The 21,976-nt window shown below is 40.7% G+C and overlaps 2 protein-coding genes across 2 annotated transcripts; both read right to left on the reverse strand.

The window, feature by feature from the left end:
• Positions 1-701: 701 nt before the first annotated feature.
• LOC115057579 (transferrin receptor protein 1-like) lies at positions 702-6,328 on the reverse strand. The gene is made up of 17 exons (XM_029524737.1): positions 6,288-6,328; positions 5,921-6,120; positions 5,509-5,686; positions 5,146-5,371; positions 4,925-5,047; positions 4,719-4,814; positions 4,361-4,500; positions 4,097-4,248; positions 3,876-3,995; positions 3,628-3,713; positions 3,454-3,517; positions 3,077-3,144; positions 2,875-2,939; positions 2,640-2,730; positions 2,320-2,541; positions 1,962-2,120; positions 702-1,839 (listed from the first exon to the last, which is right to left on the reverse strand). Exons 2-17 carry the CDS (start codon positions 6,111-6,113, stop codon positions 1,597-1,599), a joined length of 2,226 nt encoding a protein of 741 aa, XP_029380597.1. The 5' UTR covers positions 6,114-6,120; positions 6,288-6,328; the 3' UTR covers positions 702-1,596.
• A 2,649-nt stretch (positions 6,329-8,977) lies between these two features.
• Positions 8,978-21,011, reverse strand: LOC115058099 (transferrin receptor protein 1-like). The gene is made up of 18 exons (XM_029525407.1): positions 20,904-21,011; positions 16,566-16,615; positions 15,903-16,140; positions 15,483-15,666; positions 15,115-15,340; positions 14,897-15,019; positions 14,691-14,786; positions 14,333-14,472; positions 14,066-14,217; positions 13,845-13,964; positions 13,597-13,682; positions 13,423-13,486; positions 13,046-13,113; positions 12,844-12,908; positions 12,609-12,699; positions 12,289-12,510; positions 11,931-12,089; positions 8,978-11,812 (listed from the first exon to the last, which is right to left on the reverse strand). Exons 2-18 carry the CDS (start codon positions 16,596-16,598, stop codon positions 11,570-11,572), a joined length of 2,310 nt encoding a protein of 769 aa, XP_029381267.1. The 5' UTR covers positions 16,599-16,615; positions 20,904-21,011; the 3' UTR covers positions 8,978-11,569.
• Positions 21,012-21,976: the final 965 nt, after the last annotated feature.

Raw genomic sequence — 21,976 nt, forward strand, 5'->3', positions numbered from 1 at the left:
CTCGCTGTCCAAAATGGGCAAAATGTAAGTAAGTTCTTCATTTCACTCCTTTCCAAACTGAAGTATATTAAATTGGATTTGCTCTAAATAATAGCTCAAAATCTTATTCCGAAATTTGAGTTTCGGGGCCCTCAAATTGATATCTTTTTTCCAACAACCATACTGAAGTGACAGAGTACAGATTGTAGAGTTAGAGTTTAGAATTGAAAAATCTATGTTATGTCTCCATCATCTGGCCAAACACCGCACTGTTAAATCCTAAATCATCACCATAAAAAAAATTAAAAAAATAAAAATACTGTAAGCAGCATCCACAGTCATCTGCTGCGTTGCTATGCCGCCAAAAAGCTGTAACACGTGTATCAAACCAATCGAATCACACATTACGAAAAAGTTTCTGAACTGATTGGATTGGCTGGCTGAACTGACCTCGTCTGCAACAACTGGTGGCGAACAGATCAGCTAGCTAACTGAACTGGAAAAACAAAATCACTCTGCAGTGACATGGTGGGCAGGCTATGAGCTTTTACTGGCATGAGATGTAGGCACACTGCTGTCGATACGACTGAAATGTTTGTCCAGCGATCAATGTTTTGCCAATAGGTGGATGGGTTCAACAACAAATATGACTCAGTCTTTGGACGGAAGTACAAAAAATAAAGCCAAACTTTGCAGACCAATTGATTTATCTCTTTGTGATGATCATTTTTCTATGCATTGAGCCAGTTGCAAATATTAGAAATGTGACCTGATTATAGCAGCATATCAGATCAGTCACTCAAACTATCGATGGTTAACAGATGATTTTTAAGTGGATACTGACCAAAACATATTTTACCTCTAAGGTATAACATCAGGTAGTTCCTATGAGCTCCCGCACTTGAAAATGAAGAATGACAATAATGAAGGTAGTTCAACCACTGTCACACTGAGTATAATTCTTTAATCTATTCACTAATTTAATTTTTTACATTTTTTTAAATAATGTCCATGATTTTTATCTGACCATTAAATTTATATAAAATGACCTTTAGCAAAGAAAGCATTTACACCAGTTACATCACATTTTAGGAGAACACATAGTGGAAAAGAGAGATATAAAAGCATTAAAGCGGAACAAAATCCAGCACACATACTCACAAGAGATCCATGTCATGCGAGTATGTGCGTCTGCGTGTGAGTCTCAATGTTTTTGCCATTGATTCTTAAAGTAGCAGGACAAGTAGCTCAGGCCGCATTCTGCTGAGAAAATGTGTCTTCCCAACTGTTAAGTTGTGATTGGATGACCTGAGAAGGCTCTTAATCGAGGTCTGAACAGGGCATAATCGACTTGCATGCATCTTCTTGCATTCAAGAATTAAATTTTCCCAATTGGGAAAAAGGATCGTTTATTGAACTTTTGCTGAATGCTTAATCACATTTTATCATTAGCCTAAGGTTCATCTTTATTGGAAAATGTAAAGTTGTATTATTGGTAACTTTTCTAAAATCATGTCAATTTCAAACTGTTTGTGTTTGTGATTGTTGGTCAATTGTAACAGCCTACTGGTTAGCCGAACCATTAACAAGGGACGCTAAAGGGGATTTTTTTTTTTTCTAGATTTCGTTGTCCAAGGACCAGATGTCCCCGGCTAGTGAGTTGGCACAGCCCTGAATAGTCCAGGTCAAAAGGGCAAACTGGTTGTGGAACAAGTCAGTGTCTGCCTCGGGGTTGTCAGCCCTCATGGCATCAAGATGTTTGGACAGAGCTGTGATAGTGTGGGGGCCAGAGCCCAGCAGGATGTGGCGGAAAGGGCTGTCTTTGGGAGACACATAGGGTGATAGGAAGTTCCTTTCCACCTGTAGCAAGGAGGAAAAATATGGGATGGATGTTATGCTGTTATATATATACACACACACACATTGTTTGCTATATTGCATGTTCCGCATGCATACAGATCAGTAAGATCTAGAGATTTTACCGTCATGATGCGGTCATTGATGGTGCGGCACTTCTCAATGTCATCCAGGTCACTGTTCTGGATGTCTGATGCCAGAGCACGAGAGGCACGGCTGTAGGAGCCATAGGCTGACATCAACCAATGCACTGTCAGGGCCTTGGGCAGCTGCTGGGCCTTCACCTAGAAGCACACATAACATCCGCACATGCACATTAACAAAATATATGCACACAATTTGGGAACAGCTGCGTTATATAATCAAGACAGCATTTAAATAACAGTGAAAAATTACATGGCAAAAAAACTCTACTGGCTTATTTTTGCTTCTTTATCTGTAAAAATACAACTTCAGTTGGTAACATCATGACTGGACACTTACCCTCTGAATGGCCTTGACCTTCCCATTGATCTGAGCCACCTGAAAAAGTAAAGTCTTCTCGTACTTCCCCAGGTCCAGCCGCAGCAGATGATCATGCACAAGCCTCAGAGCTATGTGACCTGCAAACTGGGCTGATGTTACAGCCAGCTGAGGAACCTGGTTGGATGTAACAGTGTTCAGCGCCTCCCGGGTGTCCAGCACTGTGCCAAAGTATCTGTAATCCTGAAAATTAAGAGGAAACGGAAAGAATTAATAAGGCAGGACACTTCCCAGATAAACCACTAAGGTTAGTGTCCTTGGTTATTCTTCTGATGACTTACTGAGTCAGAGGAGAACCCAAATGAGACTGAGGGGATGCCAGAGAAGGCCATAAAAGGATAAGAGGGGTTATCCAACTTCATAGGCTCCAACCTGGAAACAAATGAGGGGTCTTTAAGATTTGCTCAACATGTGTATGACAGCTAGCCTACACGTAGCTGTAGATTTGATACTGCTGAGAAAACTTTGGTTGCCATAGTGAGAATACTGAGAATAAAACAGTCTGGTTGAACTTACACTTCTGATTCCCAGTTGTTGTTTGCAAACTGAGCAAAGAGAGTCTTGCCCTTGCTGAAGTTGACCTGAAGTGACATTTATGTTACTTTAGCTTTAAACATTTAGATCATTTGATTAATCCTTTGAATTATGAATAATACTGTAGGCTTTTATGAAACATGCTTCAAAGTTTGATTCCCTACAAATCCTCCTGAGGGTTTACCTCTTTCAGAGTGCTCAAGATCAGGCTGTGCAACAGGGGACTGCCAGCTACTTTAAATCCACTGCGTCCTGAAGAGGAAGACATTGACAAGTCATTACTTTACAAGTTACATATGGAAGTCCTTTTGAGAAGGCAGGGCTTCTTTATAAATCCCATAGATTTGGACAAAGACTGTCCATCATTCACTTTTCTTGCTGTTGCTCTGTCTGTTATTGTTCTCATCACCTAAAAGGAGCCATTTTCACATGATCACATGATTCTTATTTCGCTTGACTGCAAGTCAGTCTCAGTCATGACTTCTTCAAATATTTCTTAAGCTAAACTTTAGCTTGAGACCTGAGGATGAATGTGACACTTCTGAAGATGACAGTATATACCTGTTACAACACCATCCAGGTTGATGTAGGAGAAGGCCTTCATGCTCAGAGAAGACAAATAACCCTAGAAATGCAAAGAATAAAATGAAGGAAGGCACGCTATTCAGTACTTTAATGCAATGAAAGCTGCTTATTGCCAAACTTAGCTTGACAAACTCCTGATGCCATTCTCACCTCCAACCACTCAGTGGCACCAATGCTCCCATATTCTCCAGCACTCCAGCTAGCAAAAACAATCGTCCTCCTTGGTTTAAATCCATCTGTGGAAGCAAACCAATTCATGTTAACAAAAAGCAGAGTGTCTTTTCACCAGATCTAGTTGAATCTTATTCAGTTAGCAGGATTTGAATATTAATTCCAAATCATTTTACTTTATTACATTTCATATTCAAGACTAAGAGTGGCTGTCATCTAAGACTTACCATTCTTCACCATCTCTGAGATGGAACGGGCCAATTCAACAAGGACACCGGTGCCAACGGTTGATGCGGCAAATCCTGGACCCCATGCATCCCTCTGGGCACCGATGACCACATACCGGTCTGAAATAAACGAGGACAATGAAAGGACACACATTAGTGAGATACTGTCAGCAGGAAGTCAGTTTAGTAAAAAGACAAGTCCAGTCAGGATCTCACTGTACCTGCATCCACAAATCCTTTGATAACCCCAAAGACATTATTTATCTTTTTCTCAGTAAGAACGTTGTTGACCTCCACAGTGATGGTGTCGCTGTCATCTCCCAGTTTGTGGTAGGTTTTCCATTCTGTTGGTGCAGTTTGACCCCCCAGCTCCCTGTTGGACACAGGTAAACATTACTTAAAACTTCTGAGACAACTAAAACATTTAGACTGCAAGACAGCAGTTAGCTTTTATTCAAATGGTTCACAGTGTCTCAGAGACTTACCTCACAATGTTCAAAGCCATTGCTGCTGTGATTGTCTGAGCCAAAATATTTGGTAAGCCTGAAGACCGGACAGGAGGAAACTGGGTGTGGTTGTTGGAAGGGAAGCCTGGAGTATAGGGATCCCCAGAACCCATGTGGACCTGGGACAGGCGGTAAGAAGCCATGAAGTTTGTTAAGCAGCTGTGAGTCGACAACAAAATACATTCTCTCCAGACTGTTGCTTCCAGCAGCGTGGATTCTTCATTGAACCTCTAAACTGAATTTAGAAATACTTCAAACTGCTGTCAAGTGCTTATACAGAGTGAATAACTCCAGTGGATCCCACTTTCTTACATGCAAATGAACAGTAACCACTTACATGTCCAAAGAGCTGAGTGCTGTCACCAATGGAGTAATCAGTGGGGTCCGCGTAGATCAAAACAGCAGAGGCATTCAATTTTGCAGCATTGGCTACCTGTGAGCAAGAGAATAACAGCAGGTTCACTATTGTATACTGCATAAATTACAGAAGGAAAAGCAAAGTTCATCATACAAAAAGTCATTTATTTTAATAAAACTACCTACCTTCTCAGCAAAACTGATCCTTCCAGCCCTGACTAGCACAACCCTTCCAGTCATGTTGATGTTCCTGCTCTGCAGCAACATGAAATCGTTTTCCTGCCCGTAGTGAGCATACAAAACAGTCCCCTGGGCCAAGGCAAGATTTAAAAAAAATAAAATAAAATAAATGATTAAGAGCTTTCCATTTACTAAAACTTCAATATTTCATTTAGTTTTTAGCTTACCGTTACTGTTCCATTGGCGCTGTAGGACAAGAAACCCTTTGGCCGCTCTTCCTTTCTATTTTTGAAAAGCACTCTGTTGGATCCAGAAATTGGTGGGTCCTGAACCTTAACAAAGTGCTCATCAGTCCAGGTGTCCATGCCGTATTCCTTAAACCTATTTATCACCTTGTTTGCCAGATCTTCATCACCGGGAGAACCAGCCTGATGGTTGACACTGGAAAAGTCACTAGGATAAAAGGGAACCAACCACAACAGCAAAAGGATAAGAGGGGGGAGAAAAGAAGGAAATCCAAACCAATCAAATTAGCTGTGAGATGTTGACTTGTTCCTTAAATAAGTACAGACACGACAGTCTGGATTTACCTAAATACAGGTTCAAATTTGGTCGCAGTGAGCTTTTCAGCCAAGAGCTTTTTGACATCCTCCCAGTCCATGTGAGGGGCAGCACCAGTTTCATGGAGAACGAGGTGGTCAGATGGGAGAGCGTCAGGGCTGGGAGGCAAGTTCCTGTTTCGATGAAGCAGGAAGCCAGTCAAGTACCCTGGAAGAAGCAGTGGTTTCAAATAAGGTGCAATCTCAGTCCTCCAGAATTACAATGACTATGAGTGAAACAAATAGACAAAGCCACATACAGTTGTGTCATCAGCAGCAAAAGTGAAGGGAAATATACAGATTGATGTCAATGCAGAAAAGTAGCTTTCCTAAGAGTGATTTAGTTTTCAAGCGATGTCCTCTCAAAATAAAAGCACCATCTTCAAACAAGGGCCCCTCTTACCACTGGTGAAGAGGACAGTCGCGGCTGCCATAAAGCAGAGGATCATTGATGTGCGTCTAAACCCTCGAGGTTCATATGCTTTGCAGATTGAGTCTCGTTTCCAGTTGTGTTCCAATTTGAAGCTTTCCGAAGCCTCCTTATCCATGACAGCACACAGCTCCACCTCACCGCTCTCTCTGTCGCCGATGACCATGGCTTTCCTGTAAAAGACAGACAATCCAGGAGAAACAATTTTTTTTTGTTCATTTTATGATTAAGGTAAGACTTTTTTGCAGGGTTTTTTGTGTTGTGCTGATGTTTTTGGTCAGTGGAACTTAAAAATCTCAGTTAAGTTCATGTTTAGAAAATGAACTGAAGCAACTCTCACCTTCTCTTCAGCGCAGCTCAGACTGGAGGATCACTTTCTTTGCACAAAGCTCTTTACTGTTTTGCTGTTGTCTGCACTTTTTGGGTGAATTAAAAGAAACGGGGTAGTTCTAGTGGAAAGTACCCAAGACATGTTTTCATGTAAAACGCAGAAGTGCAAACACAAGAATACTGTTTTCAATACCCCTTCCACTGCAGTCCTGTTGAACAATTGCCTTTTTGACGCTGAAGTTATTTGACAGTGTCACTTCTGTCAGAGATGAAGATTTTAAAGTTAAGAATCAACTCCAGTTTGAAATGGATTCTAGACAGTACCTCCTCCTTCCTGGGATACTACGGTGGCTTTTTACTAAAGTTACACGAAATGTGCTGATAATAATAAGGTGAATAGGAATATCATAGTCTTATCATATCATGGCATTGACGAACTGATTGCTCTAAAGTGCTGCTCACCTTCAAATAAGAGCAAATCTGACACCAGTGCACCCAGGCCAGCTAACTTTCAGACCCTGGACTGCTACAAAACAAGATTTATTTCATGCACCAGCAGTGAAAATATCCGCTCACCCTAACCCTGGGAAAGGAGGGGAAGAGTTTCTATGCATGAATGAACAAATTAATGAATAAATGAATGAAAGCTTTATTGCCCCAACGAGAATTGGTCTTGTCTTGTCAGGTAAGTTGTTTGAAAAACAGTGAATGCACATGATTTATTGTTCCAGTGATGGTGTCTTGTCTTCCTCTTTCCTTTTTTCTTGTGTAACATTCACGTGAGTTATGCTCTACTTTGTGTCAGAGTAAAAGGGAAACAACATGGCACAAGAAACCTGCCAGAATAGTATCTCTGTTCTCAGCCCAGTTCAATTTTGCAAATGGGAGCGAAACGTCCTGCTTTATGTTTAGACACAAGCCGGGCATCAGCTCCAGCCATGACAAAAAGTCACAACAGATGTATAATAATACATTAATGTACCATATTATTAGCAGTGATGTTGGCATCATTTTCTTGCCCTAGAGGACTGAGGATTTCCCGAACAACATCCCTTCACTGCACAGGAAACACACAAGACTGAAGAATCAGCCACCCTTTTGATTGGGCAGTTGAGGTGGGCAGGGGCAAATCAGTCACCACTGGTGGTAAATGATTAGAAATCCTTATAAACAGGAAGTTCTTTTTATTATTTTTTTCATGTCCGAGCCTTTGCAATATGGTTTATTTCCTTTCTTGATTATTGAGGAAAAACAACCATAATGAGGTTTCATTACCGTTCACACAGGTTAAACTTTCCCATTTGTGAAAAATTGATTTATGACCAAATACCCACAAAACTAATAACATGTCCACAAATCTCTACTCAATCAACCCAACTGGATTAATTCAATGTCTGCATGACAACGTGTTAAACTGAACTGATTAACATGATAACTATGAACTTCCGAGACATCAGTATGTCATTTTTAAGATTGTCAGTATTAATGTTGCTGCTCACTGTGTAATGTGGTTCCTTCTCACACACTCATTAATAACCACAAAAAAATTCAGACACAAGGAAGTCTAACTGTTTATCAGGGAGGATGTTCAGTCTATTCTTTTCACAGAAATAAATCATTTTCTGAAGATCGCCTCTGTCTCAAAACTGGTTTGACACTCTGGTGTGTTTGTTTCTGTGGTGAGGAGGATTATGAGAGCAGACTTTGCAGAATGTAAACAAAAAACAAAAACAACCCAAGTCTTTCTTCTGAATTCCTCTATTTAATTGAAACTACACACAGTCACCGAATGGGCAAAAGCAGCTCCTGTCTGTATGTTGAATATTGATTGCTTTTGCTCCCCGGCAGTCCATCCACCAGCATCTGTATGAGCCACACTCACAGCGATCAGACTCTGCCCACAATCCTGCTTGTTTCACTCATTCTGTGATGCATTACATCGACTTCAGGAAATCACATCCCTATCACGCTGCAACAACACACACACACTCCTGTTTGATTGACAAATAGCGAGTGTGGTACTCACGACTTTTGCCCCTACTACACTTTGGACTGTGGATTGGCTTTTACGGCTGGAATAGATTTGTTTATAATTGATAAGTATTAGTTCGCCAATAATGTAATCACAGTATTGAAATTGTGTGTCAGCTTGATATTTTGTAAGTGGCCTTAATTTTCCCCTGAGCTGTTGGTATGCAGGAGACTTTTTTATACTATAGAACTGCGCGGCTTTCCCAGAGTCCAGCATTAGTTTCATTAGCTCAAAGAACGTTTTAAACGTAGAGCAGGGGAGTGTTGAGATGGTCGGACAACTTCAGAGAGTGATTCTTCTTGAATGTATCTCTGTAGGGCTCTCAATTGACACGAGTGATATTATCCACCCCCAATGATTCCTTTAAGTCAGAGCTCATCACCCATTCACTGTCAGCATCCAGATTCGAGTGGGAGCACTGACAACTGAAAACCTTTAGTCTCCATCATCTGCAAAAAGACCATCACAGCAACCTTTGTCCCTTTTCTGATTGTCCTGAACTTCAAGGTCTGTGGCTGAAAAGCATCGATTGTTTTCACATCTCACACCTTGAGCACACAGTTAGCAATGTCAGTTTAACAGTGTTATTAATATAACAGTTCAGTGTTTTCACATTGATACAATCTATAAACGGAAGATTAGATGAAGACTGATAATCAAATCAAGGCTCAAGTTGTGATGTGATGGTTTATTGCAGCAAAAACAAAACAAAGCTAAGCACAGTCGTATAAGAAAATGAGAAAAAAACAAAACAAAACACAGATTTATCAAAAACACATTCTTCATTAATGCCAGGTTTTACACCTTCACATAATGACCATGAAGTAATGAAGACCAATTGTTCTGTCTGCATCCTCCTAATAAAGAATATTGTTCATACTTTTCTGTGTGGTCATTAAATTGTAAATAGAAGCAATAAGCCCTTTATATCAGATCAGATGCTCAAACTATCAATGGTTAACAGATGAATTTTAAGTGGATACTGACTAAAACATGTTTGTCTACAAAAAAAAATAAAAATAAAAATAAATCAGGGGCTTTATTAAAAAAAACCTACTGAAAGTGAAGACTGATGCGCTCTCCAGACATAAGACCAGATTAGCTGGAGAAAGAAAGACCAAGTCAACTACGGTAACATTCAATGTACTTTTTTTGGAATAAATGTATACTTTTGTCACAATTTAAATTTTTCTGGTAACTTCATCTAAAACATGCTGTACCCCCCCCCCCCCCCAAAAAAAAAAAAAAAAAAAAAAAAAAAAAAAAAAAAAAAAAGTGCACCAGTAACATTAGATTTTAGGAGAAAACAGGAGACATCTAATGTGGAAACTAAACTATCACTTGTACATCTCCCAAAGGTCATTTAAGGACTGCATGTAGAAATTAGTTTCTATGATACAGTCAAAACAAAAAGGCACAAGGAAATGTCTCAAGAATGAACATCAACATGGGTAGAAAGAAAGGTAGAATGTATTCAGACCAAACTAAAAAACACACACACACACACACACACACAGCAGAACTGTCAGATTTTGTGGAATATTGAACCACACCACTGTAGCCAGTGGTCCCAAATCATTTGTGTCATGATTAATTTAAGCCCAGAGTCTTCCTATATCAGTTTGATAGGTAACCCAAAGAAAAACTTTGATTTGATTAAAATTAGACTTAGCTCACCACAGAAACCCAGATCAGATTGCAGGCACAATTTAACCCAACAGGGAGAGATGTAAAATGAGAAATTAGAGCTGATGGTCAAGCTCGTCACCATCTCTCAGCTCAATGAGGGTGAATGTGTCTGAGGAAACAATGGAGGTGCATTTGCATGAGACTGGGAGGGGGGGGGGGTCTGAGGGGACCTAAAGCTGCAGGCAACATGTGCATTGTGTAGCAATGTACTTTATATATACAAAAATTATGGGAAACACTGTCCCCGATAATAAAAACCATCCACCCCTACAGTGAAATATGGAGGGCACTGCCTCCGATACAGACACACAGTGGTAGGCAAAAACTACCTTCTTTTTCACATTATGGAAGACACTGCTCCCGATAATGTTGTCAGAATGAGAAGTGTAGATGTACCGAAAAGCCAGTATTTACAAAACCTCCAAGGAGATGTTCAGGAAATGTGTTATGTATGATCTGGCCTCAGTAAAAGACAAATCCAGTGTCAGTTATGTAGAAATAACATTTGGATCTCAGAGCTGCATGTACAGTACTGGCTGTCGGTTGACATCTACACCTCTTTTAGCAGATGCTGCTTTTGTCATTTCGACAGTATAACTGTCATAATTATGGGAGGCACTGCTCCCGATAATTACTTTTTTTTTTTTATAAAAGGTGATTTAAAAAAAATATTTATAGTGAACCCTGCCACTGATAAATAAATAACAATAAATAGATGTACGGTTTGTTTCAGTGCTATGTGACTGGAGATTTCTCCCTTGGATTTCTGAAAGGCAAATTTGCTCTCAGGTAAGGACGTTAAATGCTTAGATAAGTAACAACTTTAGATTATTTTGAATTGTTGCATGTAATTAGGACTTTCCTTTAAAGACCATTTGTGGATTGAGTGCCAGTAGCAACAGCTGATTGTCTCAAATCTACTTCTAGCTGTGTTATGTCCTACGTTATTGTACTTTAATATCCAGTCCTTTAAGTAACTTCTGAATCTCTGACAAAGATACTGTCTACTTTCAGCACAGTAATATTGTAGCTACCAACACAGACCAATTAATGTTAATTGTAACTATTCTGGTAAACACATGGAAATCGTTAGCTTATGTCATACTGCCCTTTTCTCTTATTAACCTCTGAGCTGGAAAACAGAGTGTTTCCTGCGCATCCCAAAACTGCACTGAACAGGAGTCACTTTGCCAATATTCTTTTCATGCAGGGTAACTCCAATTTATAAATCATGCCACATAACATAGGCAATTAAAAGGTAGTTGTTACTAGCACCGAAGTAATGAAGGTCGCACCTTTGAAATAGCATATGTAAAAATGACAAAGTCTTCCGCTTTGCAAGAAGGATGATCAATTAAACTTTTCTGTTAAGGCTGAAGGTTTATGCACGTATCATTAATTCTTGGTTTTATGAAGGATTATAGCAGGGTGGAATATTGGTATCTAAAGATATCCACAATAATCACTTCCTAGATCATGTCAATTTAAAACTTTGAGATTGTTGGTCAATTGTAACAGCCTACTGGTTAGCCGAACCATTAACAAGGGACATTAAAGGGGATTTTTTTTTTCTAGATTTCATTGTCCAAGGACCAGATGTCCCCGGCTAGTGAGTTGGCACAGCCCTGAATAGTCCAGGTCAAAAGGGCAAACTGGTTGTGGAACAAGTCAGTGTCTGCCTCGGGGTTGTCAGCCCTCATGGCATCAAGATGTTTGGACAGAGCTGTGATAGTGTGGGGGCCAGAGCCCAGCAGGATGTGGCGGAAAGGGCTGTCTTTGGGAGACACATAGGGTGATAGGAAGTTCCTTTCCACCTGTAGCAAGGAGGAAAAATATGGGATGGATGTTATGCTGTTATATATACACACACACATTGTTTGCTATATTGCATGTTCCGCATGCATACAGATCAGTAAGATCTAGAGATTTTACCGTCATGATGCGGTCATTGATGGTGCGGCACTTCTCAATGTCATCCAGGTCACTGTTCTGGATGTCTGATGCCAGAGCACGAGAGGCACGGCTGTAGGAGCCATAGGCTGACATCAACCAATGCACTGTCAGGGCCTTGGGCAGCTGCTGGGCCTTCACCTAGAAGCACACATAACATCCGCACATGCACATTAACAAAATATATGCACACAATTTGGGAACAGCTGCGTTATATAATCAAGACAGCATTTAAATAACAGTGAAAAATTACATGGCAAAAAAACTCTACTGGCTTATTTTTGCTTCTTTATCTGTAAAAATACAACTTCAGTTGGTAACATCATGACTGGACACTTACCCTCTGAATGGCCTTGACCTTCCCATTGATCTGAGCCACCTGAAAAAGTAAAGTCTTCTCGTACTTCCCCAGGTCCAGCCGCAGCAGATGATCATGCACAAGCCTCAGAGCTATGTGACCTGCAAACTGGGCTGATGTTACAGCCAGCTGAGGAACCTGGTTGGATGTAACAGTGTTCAGCGCCTCCCGGGTGTCCAGCACTGTGCCAAAGTATCTGTAATCCTGAAAATTAAGAGGAAACGGAAAGAATTAATAAGGCAGGACACTTCCCAGATAAACCACTAAGGTTAGTGTCCTTGGTTATTCTTCTGATGACTTACTGAGTCAGAGGAGAACCCAAATGAGACTGAGGGGATGCCAGAGAAGGCCATAAAAGGATAAGAGGGGTTATCCAACTTCATAGGCTCCAACCTGGAAACAAATGAGGGGTCGTTAAGATTTGCTCAACATGCGTATGACAGCTAGCCTACACGTAGCTGTAGATTTGATACTGCTGAGAAAACTTTGGTTGCCATAGTGAGAATACTGAGAATAAAACAGTCTGGTTGAACTTACACTTCTGATTCCCAGTTGTTGTTTGCAAACTGAGCAAAGAGAGTCTTGCCCTTGCTGAAGTTGACCTGAAGTGACATTTATGTTACTTTAGCTTTAAACATTTAGATCATTTGATTAATCCTTTGAATTATGAATAATACTGTAGGCTTTTATGAAACATGCTTCAAAGTTTGATTCCCTACAAATCCTCCTGAGGGTTTACCTCTTTCAGAGTGCTCAAGATCAGGCTGTGCAACAGGGGACTGCCAGCTACTTTAAATCCACTGCGTCCTGAAGAGGAAGACATTGACAAGTCATTACTTTACAAGTTACATATGGAAGTCCTTTTGAGAAGGCAGGGCTTCTTTATAAATCCCATAGATTTGGACAAAGACTGTCCATCATTCACTTTTCTTGCTGTTGCTCTGTCTGTTATTGTTCTCATCACCTAAAAGGAGCCATTTTCACATGATCACATGATTCTTATTTCGCTTGACTGCAAGTCAGTCTCAGTCATGACTTCTTCAAATATTTCTTAAGTTAAACTTTAGCTTGAGACCTGAGGATGAATGTGACACTTCTGAAGATGACAGTATATACCTGTTACAACACCATCCAGGTTGATGTAGGAGAAGGCCTTCATGCTCAGAGAAGACAAATAACCCTAGAAATGCAAAGAATAAAATGAAGGAAGGCACGCTATTCAGTACTTTAATGCAATGAAAGCTGCTTATTGCCAAACTTAGCTTGACAAACTCCTGATGCCATTCTCACCTCCAACCACTCAGTGGCACCAATGCTCCCATATTCTCCAGCACTCCAGCTAGCAAAAACAATCGTCCTCCTTGGTTTAAATCCATCTGTGGAAGCAAACCAATTCATGTTAACAAAAAGCAGAGTGTCTTTTCACCAGATCTAGTTGAATCTTATTCAGTTAGCAGGATTTGAATATTAAGTCCAAATCATTTTACTTTATTACATTTCATATTCAAGACTAAGAGTGGCTGTCATCTAAGACTTACCATTCTTCACCATCTCCGAGATGGAACGGGCCAATTCAACAAGGACACCGGTGCCAACGGTTGATGCGGCAAATCCTGGACCCCATGCATCCCTCTGGGCACCGATGACCACATAGCGGTCTAAAATAAACGAGGACAATGAAAGGACACACATTAGTGAGATACTGTCAACAGGAAGTCAGTTTAGTAAAAAGACAAGTCCAGTCAGGATCTCACTGTACCTGCATCCACAAATCCTTTGATAACCCCAAAGACATTATTTATCTTTTTCTCTGTAAGAACGTTGTTGACCTCCACAGTGATGGTGTCGCTGTCATCTCCCAGTTTGTGGTAGGTTTTCCATTCTGTTGGTGCAGTTTGACCCCCCAGCTCCCTGTTGGACACAGGTAAACATTACTTAAAACTTCTGAGACAACTAAAACATTTAGACTGCAAGACAGCAGTTATCAGCTTTTATTCAAATGGTTCACAGTGTCTCAGAGACTTACCTCACAATGTTCAAAGCCATTGCTGCTGTGATTGTCTGAGCCAAAATATTTGGTAAGCCTGAAGACCGGACAGGAGGAAACTGGGTGTGGTTGAAGGAAGGGAAGCCTGGAGTATAGGGATCCCCAGAACCCATGTGGACCTGGGACAGGCAGTAGGAAGCCATGAAGTTTGTTAAGCAGCTGTGAGTCGACAACAAAATACATTCTCTCCAGACTGTTGCTTCCAGCAGCGTGGATTCTTCATTGAACCTCTAAACTGAATTTAGAAATACTTCAAACTGCTGTCAAGTGCTTATCCAGAGTGAATAACTCCAGTGGATCCCACTTTCTTACATGCAAATGAACAGTAACCACTTACATGTCCAAAGAGCTGAGTGCTGTCACCAATGGAGTAATCAGTGGGGTCCGCGTAGATCAAAACAGCAGAGGCATTCAATTTTGCAGCATTGGCTACCTGTGAGCAAGAGGATAACAGCAGGTTCACTATTGTATACTGCATGAATTACAGAAGGAAATGCAAAGTTCATCATGCAAAAAGTCATTTATTTTAATAAAACTACCTACCTTCTCAGCAAAACTGATCCTTCCAGCCCTGACTAGCACAACCCTTCCAGTCATGTTGATGTTCCTGCTCTGCAGCAACATGAAATCGTTTTCCTGCCCGTAGTGAGCATACAAAACAGTCCCCTGGGCCAAGGCAAGATTTAAAAAAAAAATAAAATAAATGATTAGGAGCTTTCCATTTACTAAAACTTCAATATTTCATTTAGCTTTTAGCTTACCGTTACTGTTCCATTGGCGCTGTAGGACAAGAAACCCTTTGGCCGCTCTTCCTTTCTATTTTTGAAAAGCACTCTGTTGGATCCAGAAATTGGTGGGTCCTGAACCTTAACAAAGTGCTCATCAGTCCAGGTGTCCATGCCGTATTCCTTAAACCTATTTATCACCTTGTTTGCCAGATCTTCATCACCGGGAGAACCAGCCTGATGGTTGACACTGGAAAAGTCACTAGGATAAAAGGGAACCAACCACAACAGCAAAAGGATAAGAGGGGGGAGAAAAGAAGGAAATCCAAACCAATCAAATCTAATTAGCTGTGAGATGTTGACTTGTTTCTTAAATAAGTACAGACACGACAGTCTGGATTTACCTAAATACAGGTTCAAATTTGGTCGCAGTGAGCTTTTCAGCCAAGAGCTTTTTGACATCCTCCCAGTCCATGAGAGGGGCAGCACCAGTTTCATGGAGAACGACTTGGTCTGATCTGGGCACAGAAACATCAGGGCGGGGAGGCAAGTCCCTCTTTCGATGCATTAGGTAACCAACCAAGTACCCTGGAAGAAGCAGTTGTCCTTAATAAGCATCAAACAGACAGGCAGAAACAATTGCAATGACCTTTGTCAACAGGAGACCCACATAAAAAGGTATGTCCCATCAGCATAGGTGGGTAATGGCATATTGGGACTAATGACAACGAATCAATACACAAGAGTAGTGATGCCAAGATTGACTTTAGAACAAGATACAATCTCAACATAAAACAGCTAAATGATTTAACAACCACACTTACCAATGACAAAGATGAGGAGGGTTGTAACTACCAAAAAGCAGAGGTTCTTGGGTGTACGTCCTATCCTTTGAGTCACATATGGTTTGCGAGCGGAATTGTGATTGAGGTGATCTCCAACTCCATTTCCCCCCGCTTCCTCATCCACATCAGATGACAGCTTCATCTCCACCTGGCTACTGTCACCTTCCATGTTCTGAGTCAAGTTGAACCGTGTGTAGGAGTGTGGCTCTCCATTAAACTGTAATGACAGATCAATGATGAACCAATTTGTAAATGCTCAAAATTTTTTTGTGAAGAAGGTATGGACTTGACCTGCTTTAAAACTTTAATTATAAAATGCATGTTTGCCTGGGGCCTTTCTGTGTGGCGTTTGCATGTTCTTTCTGTGCACCTCCCACGTTTGGGTTAATTGGTGACTCTAAATTGTCTGTAGGTTTGTAGTGTGAGTGGTTTTTCTTTGTGTGTTGGCCCTAGGATTGACTGGTGACCTGTCCAGGGTGGGGGTGGGCCCGGCCCCACCCTCACCCAGTGTTAGCTGGGATTGGTTCCAGCCCAGCAGAAACAGATAAGCAGAAGATGAATGAATTTGTTCCAAGAAAGAAAAAAAATTAATCCAAATATTCAATGATGCAACATCACTATTTAGAATGTTATAATACTCACAATTTTGGTTATGGTTGACCTCGCCTGCTCCATTATGGCTTTACAGGATCCTGAAAAGGAGAGCAAACAAAAAGTCAGACTTGCACAGACTTGGTGGTCACAGTTTTAAGACCTTTAAACAACTAATGGCAAGTCTTCAAAGAGTGCCCACACTTAATACATACAGCACTTAATTCTGTGCAGTGTACTCATTTCACTTGTGGAATACCAGGGTGTCCAAAGAACACATCCCACCTCTTGTCCAAACATGCATACAGTTTCCTTTGCTGCTAACTAAAAGGGCAGCACTGTTTCTAAGCACAAAAGACCAGTGTCCTGCACAGGACAAAATAAACTCCATGCCTCCACATGAACTTCTTAGCCCAAAGAATACAATACCAGCATAACTGGCTTCCCACAAACTCAAACCACAACAAAGCAAGGTCTCAAATTAAGAGTAGAACAAGTACTGGAATGCAAATCTTTATATATTCCTTACACATGTAATACACAATTTGTGGAACTGGGGAGACAGACCTCCTTTAAAAAAAAAAAAAAAAAGTGTACCCATTCTACAGAAGAGTTACTGGGGCAACACCTGTATATTAACAATCAGTCAGCCAATTTGCTTTAGTATACAAGATGTTTCCTCCGGAGTTCTATTACACATTCATGAGAAGGATAGTTAATTTTATACATTCTGTACAGATCCTGACCACTCTGAATTTCTATTGATTTGCTAATATTTGACATACACTTACTGATACTGTAAAATCTCATTGCCTTTAACTGCTACTGACTGTTGGCCTATCGAGTAAACAACGTGACAATTTCATGTCATGTAAGAATTAGTCAAATGTGTCACCCTACTGGAAACGCTTGATAGTCAACCACGCTCTTGCAGGGACATGTGTGCCACTTCGAGTTACCCAATGTGCTGCAATCTTGCATACAAATAGTGATTGTGTAGATGTCAGCTTTGTGTTGTTTTTTTTTATTTATTACAGGGAGAAGAGGGAAGAAAAAAAAATTCATTAAGGGCTGTCGGTATGTCACAGCCAACTGACTTAACTTCTTCAGAAATTAGTGGGGGAGGGGAAAAAAAAAAAAAAAACAACCTTTAACTGAAGATGGCAGAGGTCTCATGATATACCCTGTCTGGCCTTCAGAAAAGAACGAAACAGACAAGAACTCTTAAATAAAAACAGACTTAACCCCTGAAGAAGGTTAATCTTCAGCTTTTAACAGCCAACTTATTTTAGAAAAGTTAAGGCTTCAGTGACTTCAGTCCAAAGTTTAACAGGTTTTAGTCCTGAGAACATCCCTTTCTTTCAAAACAAGGTCAAGTTTCATCCATGACATTCTTTCTATGCAATCTGTTTAACATCTCCTGTAGGAAAAGCTGAAAAAGAAGACCATAGACACAGCAAATAAGTTTTCCTGCAGCCAAACAGCAGAGGAAAATGCTGAATGACCAATTACTATTTGGAAGGGAGACCCCAAATTGGGCATTGCGTGATGAGTGTATATGTGGACTAATGCCAATGATCCACAAAACCATCAGGCAAGCAAGTCCTAATTTGCAGCACCAAAACATGACCTTGCTGAACTCACAACAGCACTTTAAAAGACAATATAAAAATGCCTACACTTGCACTCCAAATGCATTTTAATAAAGCAAGAGCATGTGCAGACATGGTGCTACATGATCATTCAATACCTTTGCCATGAAAGCCCATTGGCTAACTTAGGCATTATGAAGTACATCCAACTTTAGAACAGTTTGGCCTTGGACTGCCCCACACCTCCCTTAATATCTGTAATCTTGGGGGTGGTGATACAACCACACTAAAAGCAACACTGCATTAGCCTTGAAGGCCATAAACACAGGTACTTTAAGACAAACATTTGTAGCTGAAATTTTATTTTTCCACATCCTGCTTTGAAACACAATGCTAAGGTAGTGACTAATGTAGACTTTGAAGTCTGATCAGGACAGGATTAGTTGCCCTGTGAAGCAAATTGTTCCAAGTTGGGTAAAGCTATGTCTATAATCTTACATTCCCAACATAGCAGTTCTAAACCTTAATCAGATTACCTCATTTTTTTGGTTGAAAAAACCTATGGATACAAGCAATAGCTTTCAATACTGCACTAACAACCTGACCAGAAAGTGACAGTGTGTGCTTTGTGGCTGATGAGGTCCACTTGCTTGTATCAGTCTCTGAAGCAGTAGTAAGTGGCATGACTTATATCGCCATTGAATAATTTCTAAACATGTGCAGCAGAGATATCATGGGCAAACTTGAGTCACGCCCTTCTGAGAACAGGTCAAGCAGACATGACAGGCTTGCTAACAGATCAGGGGAGCACAGTCCCCTCTACAGTTGACTACAGTTCTACTGTGCGCATTAGACCTGTAGTCAAAGCATTTAAGATAAAACAAGTAAAACAGCCTTCAATTCTAATGTGTTAACAGGACTTTCCTCTAACAATAGTGAAGGCCAAATTACATAAAAACTAAGACTTAAAGCCTGTACCTGCTTATTAAACATAATTTAAGGACAGCTTCAAGGACAACATAGCTTCAGTTTCTTGGGGGTCAAGTGTATTGCAAAAGAACTTCCTCACACTTATGGGTAACTGAAGAAATCCCTTTGAAAAAAATAATTTCTTCATATAGTGGCTGTGGCAAGAAAGCCATTACACCACCACTATTGCGAACTCAGTTGAGGGTCACTGTGCAGGAAAAAAGAAGTTGGAGGTTGAAGCCATTGCCTCAAAAAATAAATAATCTTAACTTAACCTACACATTTCCTGCCTAATTTATTTTTTTTTTACCAAAGAGTTTTAATGTGGATTTTAGAATATTTACACACACCAAAAAAAAAAAAAACTACAACTTTCACTCAAACAACTTGAGCTGTGGCTTTATATTACATGGCAATTACTACCAGTTTGTAAGCCTTAAATGCATCTGCCACATCATAACATAATAGCTGTCATTATAGTGTGCTGCCGTGTCTGCAGGAGTAGACAGAAGTTACTCCACCTGCACTCTTCTGCATGTTTGTGTTATTCAGCTGTTTTTCCAAAAGAACCTGACTATTAGTTACTTTCAAAATCAAGCAGTGTCATCTTCCATCACATTTTAGAGTTGATTTTATTGATCAGAAAAAGAAAAAAAAATTATATATATATATATATATATATATATATATATATATATATATATATAAATTCTTTATCCCAATGTAAGGTGTGGGATGCAAAAACAAAAGTTAATGTTAGAAAGGGGGGGGGGGGGGGGGGGGGCAGAGGTGGCAAAGCAGAGAGGGGTTAGGGGGTGAGTCCTAGTTATTGTGCAGTGGCAAATCATGTGAGAGTCACACTGGGCAAGTATTTCATGGGAAAATGAGCCAGAAGTAGCAGTGAGCCAGGCAAATTCCATCTAATATGCCTGCACATGTATTTTTAAACAGCTATACTTTCTGAATGGCTGACATGAGTGGTAACACAATGCTGTTGTACTTCATGCAGAGGAGACAATGACCCCTTGTCAGCTTTATCTTTTTTTCCTGTTTTAACTATAAGAGGGTCCATGTACCCCCCCACAAAATAAATCACAAGTAATACAAGTGTACTACTCAACACTGCTATGCCAAAGAAGACACTATACCAGCTAACTATGTGACCGAAAATGCAGTTTAAGATAAGAATATTTAATGTAAGAGGCTGCAGCCAAAGACTGTCAGCTTCACCTGCTCCTAATCTGACCCCTGCGCTGGATGTCTCTGACAGAGGACAGCTGATCCTCAAACAAAGCCCCCTCATATGTTAACAAGGTTGCTCTGACACTTCAAGTCGTCACCTAAAATATGAGTGCGCAGGTCGGACTGGACAGGAGGTTTTATGGTCACACAGACGTGAGCTTCGTCTTCTGTGCTGCCAAGGTCAGGGCCGTGTAATGTCTTCGCCTAGCGCCGTTAGCCCTGAAGGCACGGCAGACTCGCTGAACGTGACAGCCGGCTTCCGTCATTATGGCGCCGTCCCTGTTTGACCGACAACGTGCGGCTGCGAACATCGACTCCTTATCTCCGGCGAGAAGAAGCCGAGCCTCTACGTTACACTTCACCGTGTTTAACTACAAGACCGAGCTGGCAACTGAGACACGACAGCATGCTAACACACACAAACGTATTCAATTCATTAGACATATAATTTCGCCATTCATGAGCACGTTCTAAGAAGGAGGACGTGGACTCGTGTACTGCCGATGAATGGAGCCTGAATCGGGCCTTTGAGTTAATTCAGTAGAATAATACCTGAACTTGGTCCAGCTCACTTTAGAAAACTCACCTTCCCTTGAACACAGCTCAAAGTGAACCGGGTCTGACGGCCGCCGACACGAGGGTGACTCCTGACCACCTGCCGCTCTCTCAGCCGGTGAGTATGTCCTTCAGCACGCTGCTCTCTGTTATACGTATCAAGGTGCCGTACGTCACTTCCCTCCCGCCAAATTATTAAAACATCGCGAGATTTTCTCTGCTCCTCCGGCTATTGGTAGCTGAGGGACGGACATGTGCTTCTTGACAGTTTGAGCAGTAGTTTCTCTTTGAGATTTTTTTTGCATATTTTTTTAAAGGAAAAAAAGAGTAAGAGATTAAAAAAAAGGATTTCTAGGTAATTACTGATTATACTGACATCCGATATTATACACAAGCTGTAAATCTTTAATTGAAGCAGAGCTGCTCAATTTGAAATAAACAAGAAACTCCTTTGATAACTAAACTAATTTCATATATTAAGAGTTCATGTAGAGAATAAACAATTAACTTTCACACTTTTTCAACACTGCCTAAAACCACCTCCTTTTCCTGCCTTTGGACTTTTCCTTGGCTTTACTTAAATTCTATGGCTGCAGTTTGCTGTCAATAATGCCTTTAGTCTGTGGACTCTGCAATGGCTTGCCTTGAATGACCTCTTTTTGTATCACAGACAGACTGGCACCTCTCATCTGCTGTTCACCTTGAAATGAGAACAAACAATACCAGTGTGCCCAGGACTGTTAACTTTTAGACCCAAACCCTAATCCAGAGCAAGCCACAAAATAACATTTACTTTATGCAGCACCTGTGAAAATATCAGCTCTTGGGTTGGAAGGGAAGTGTGGGGCCCATTTAGTTTGGTCAACAGTATGCTGACTAAGTCCGACACAATTTTGTTTGGGGTTTTTTTTTTTTTTTTTTTACCCCCCCAGTTAAGTTGCCTGGGACTATTCCTGCTCCTTTTCCTTGCTAAACGTACCACTAAAGTCAGTCCATATACACAGACGTCATATGGTACAGAATTATACAATTCAAACTTAGAAGACAAGTTTCACAAACTCTGAGACAGAGGCTATGAACCAAAACATCTATGATTGGGCATTA

The sequence above is a fragment of the Echeneis naucrates genome, chromosome 17, assembly GCF_900963305.1.
Source record: "Echeneis naucrates chromosome 17, fEcheNa1.1, whole genome shotgun sequence".
Classification (NCBI taxonomy): Eukaryota; Metazoa; Chordata; class Actinopteri; order Carangiformes; family Echeneidae; genus Echeneis; species Echeneis naucrates.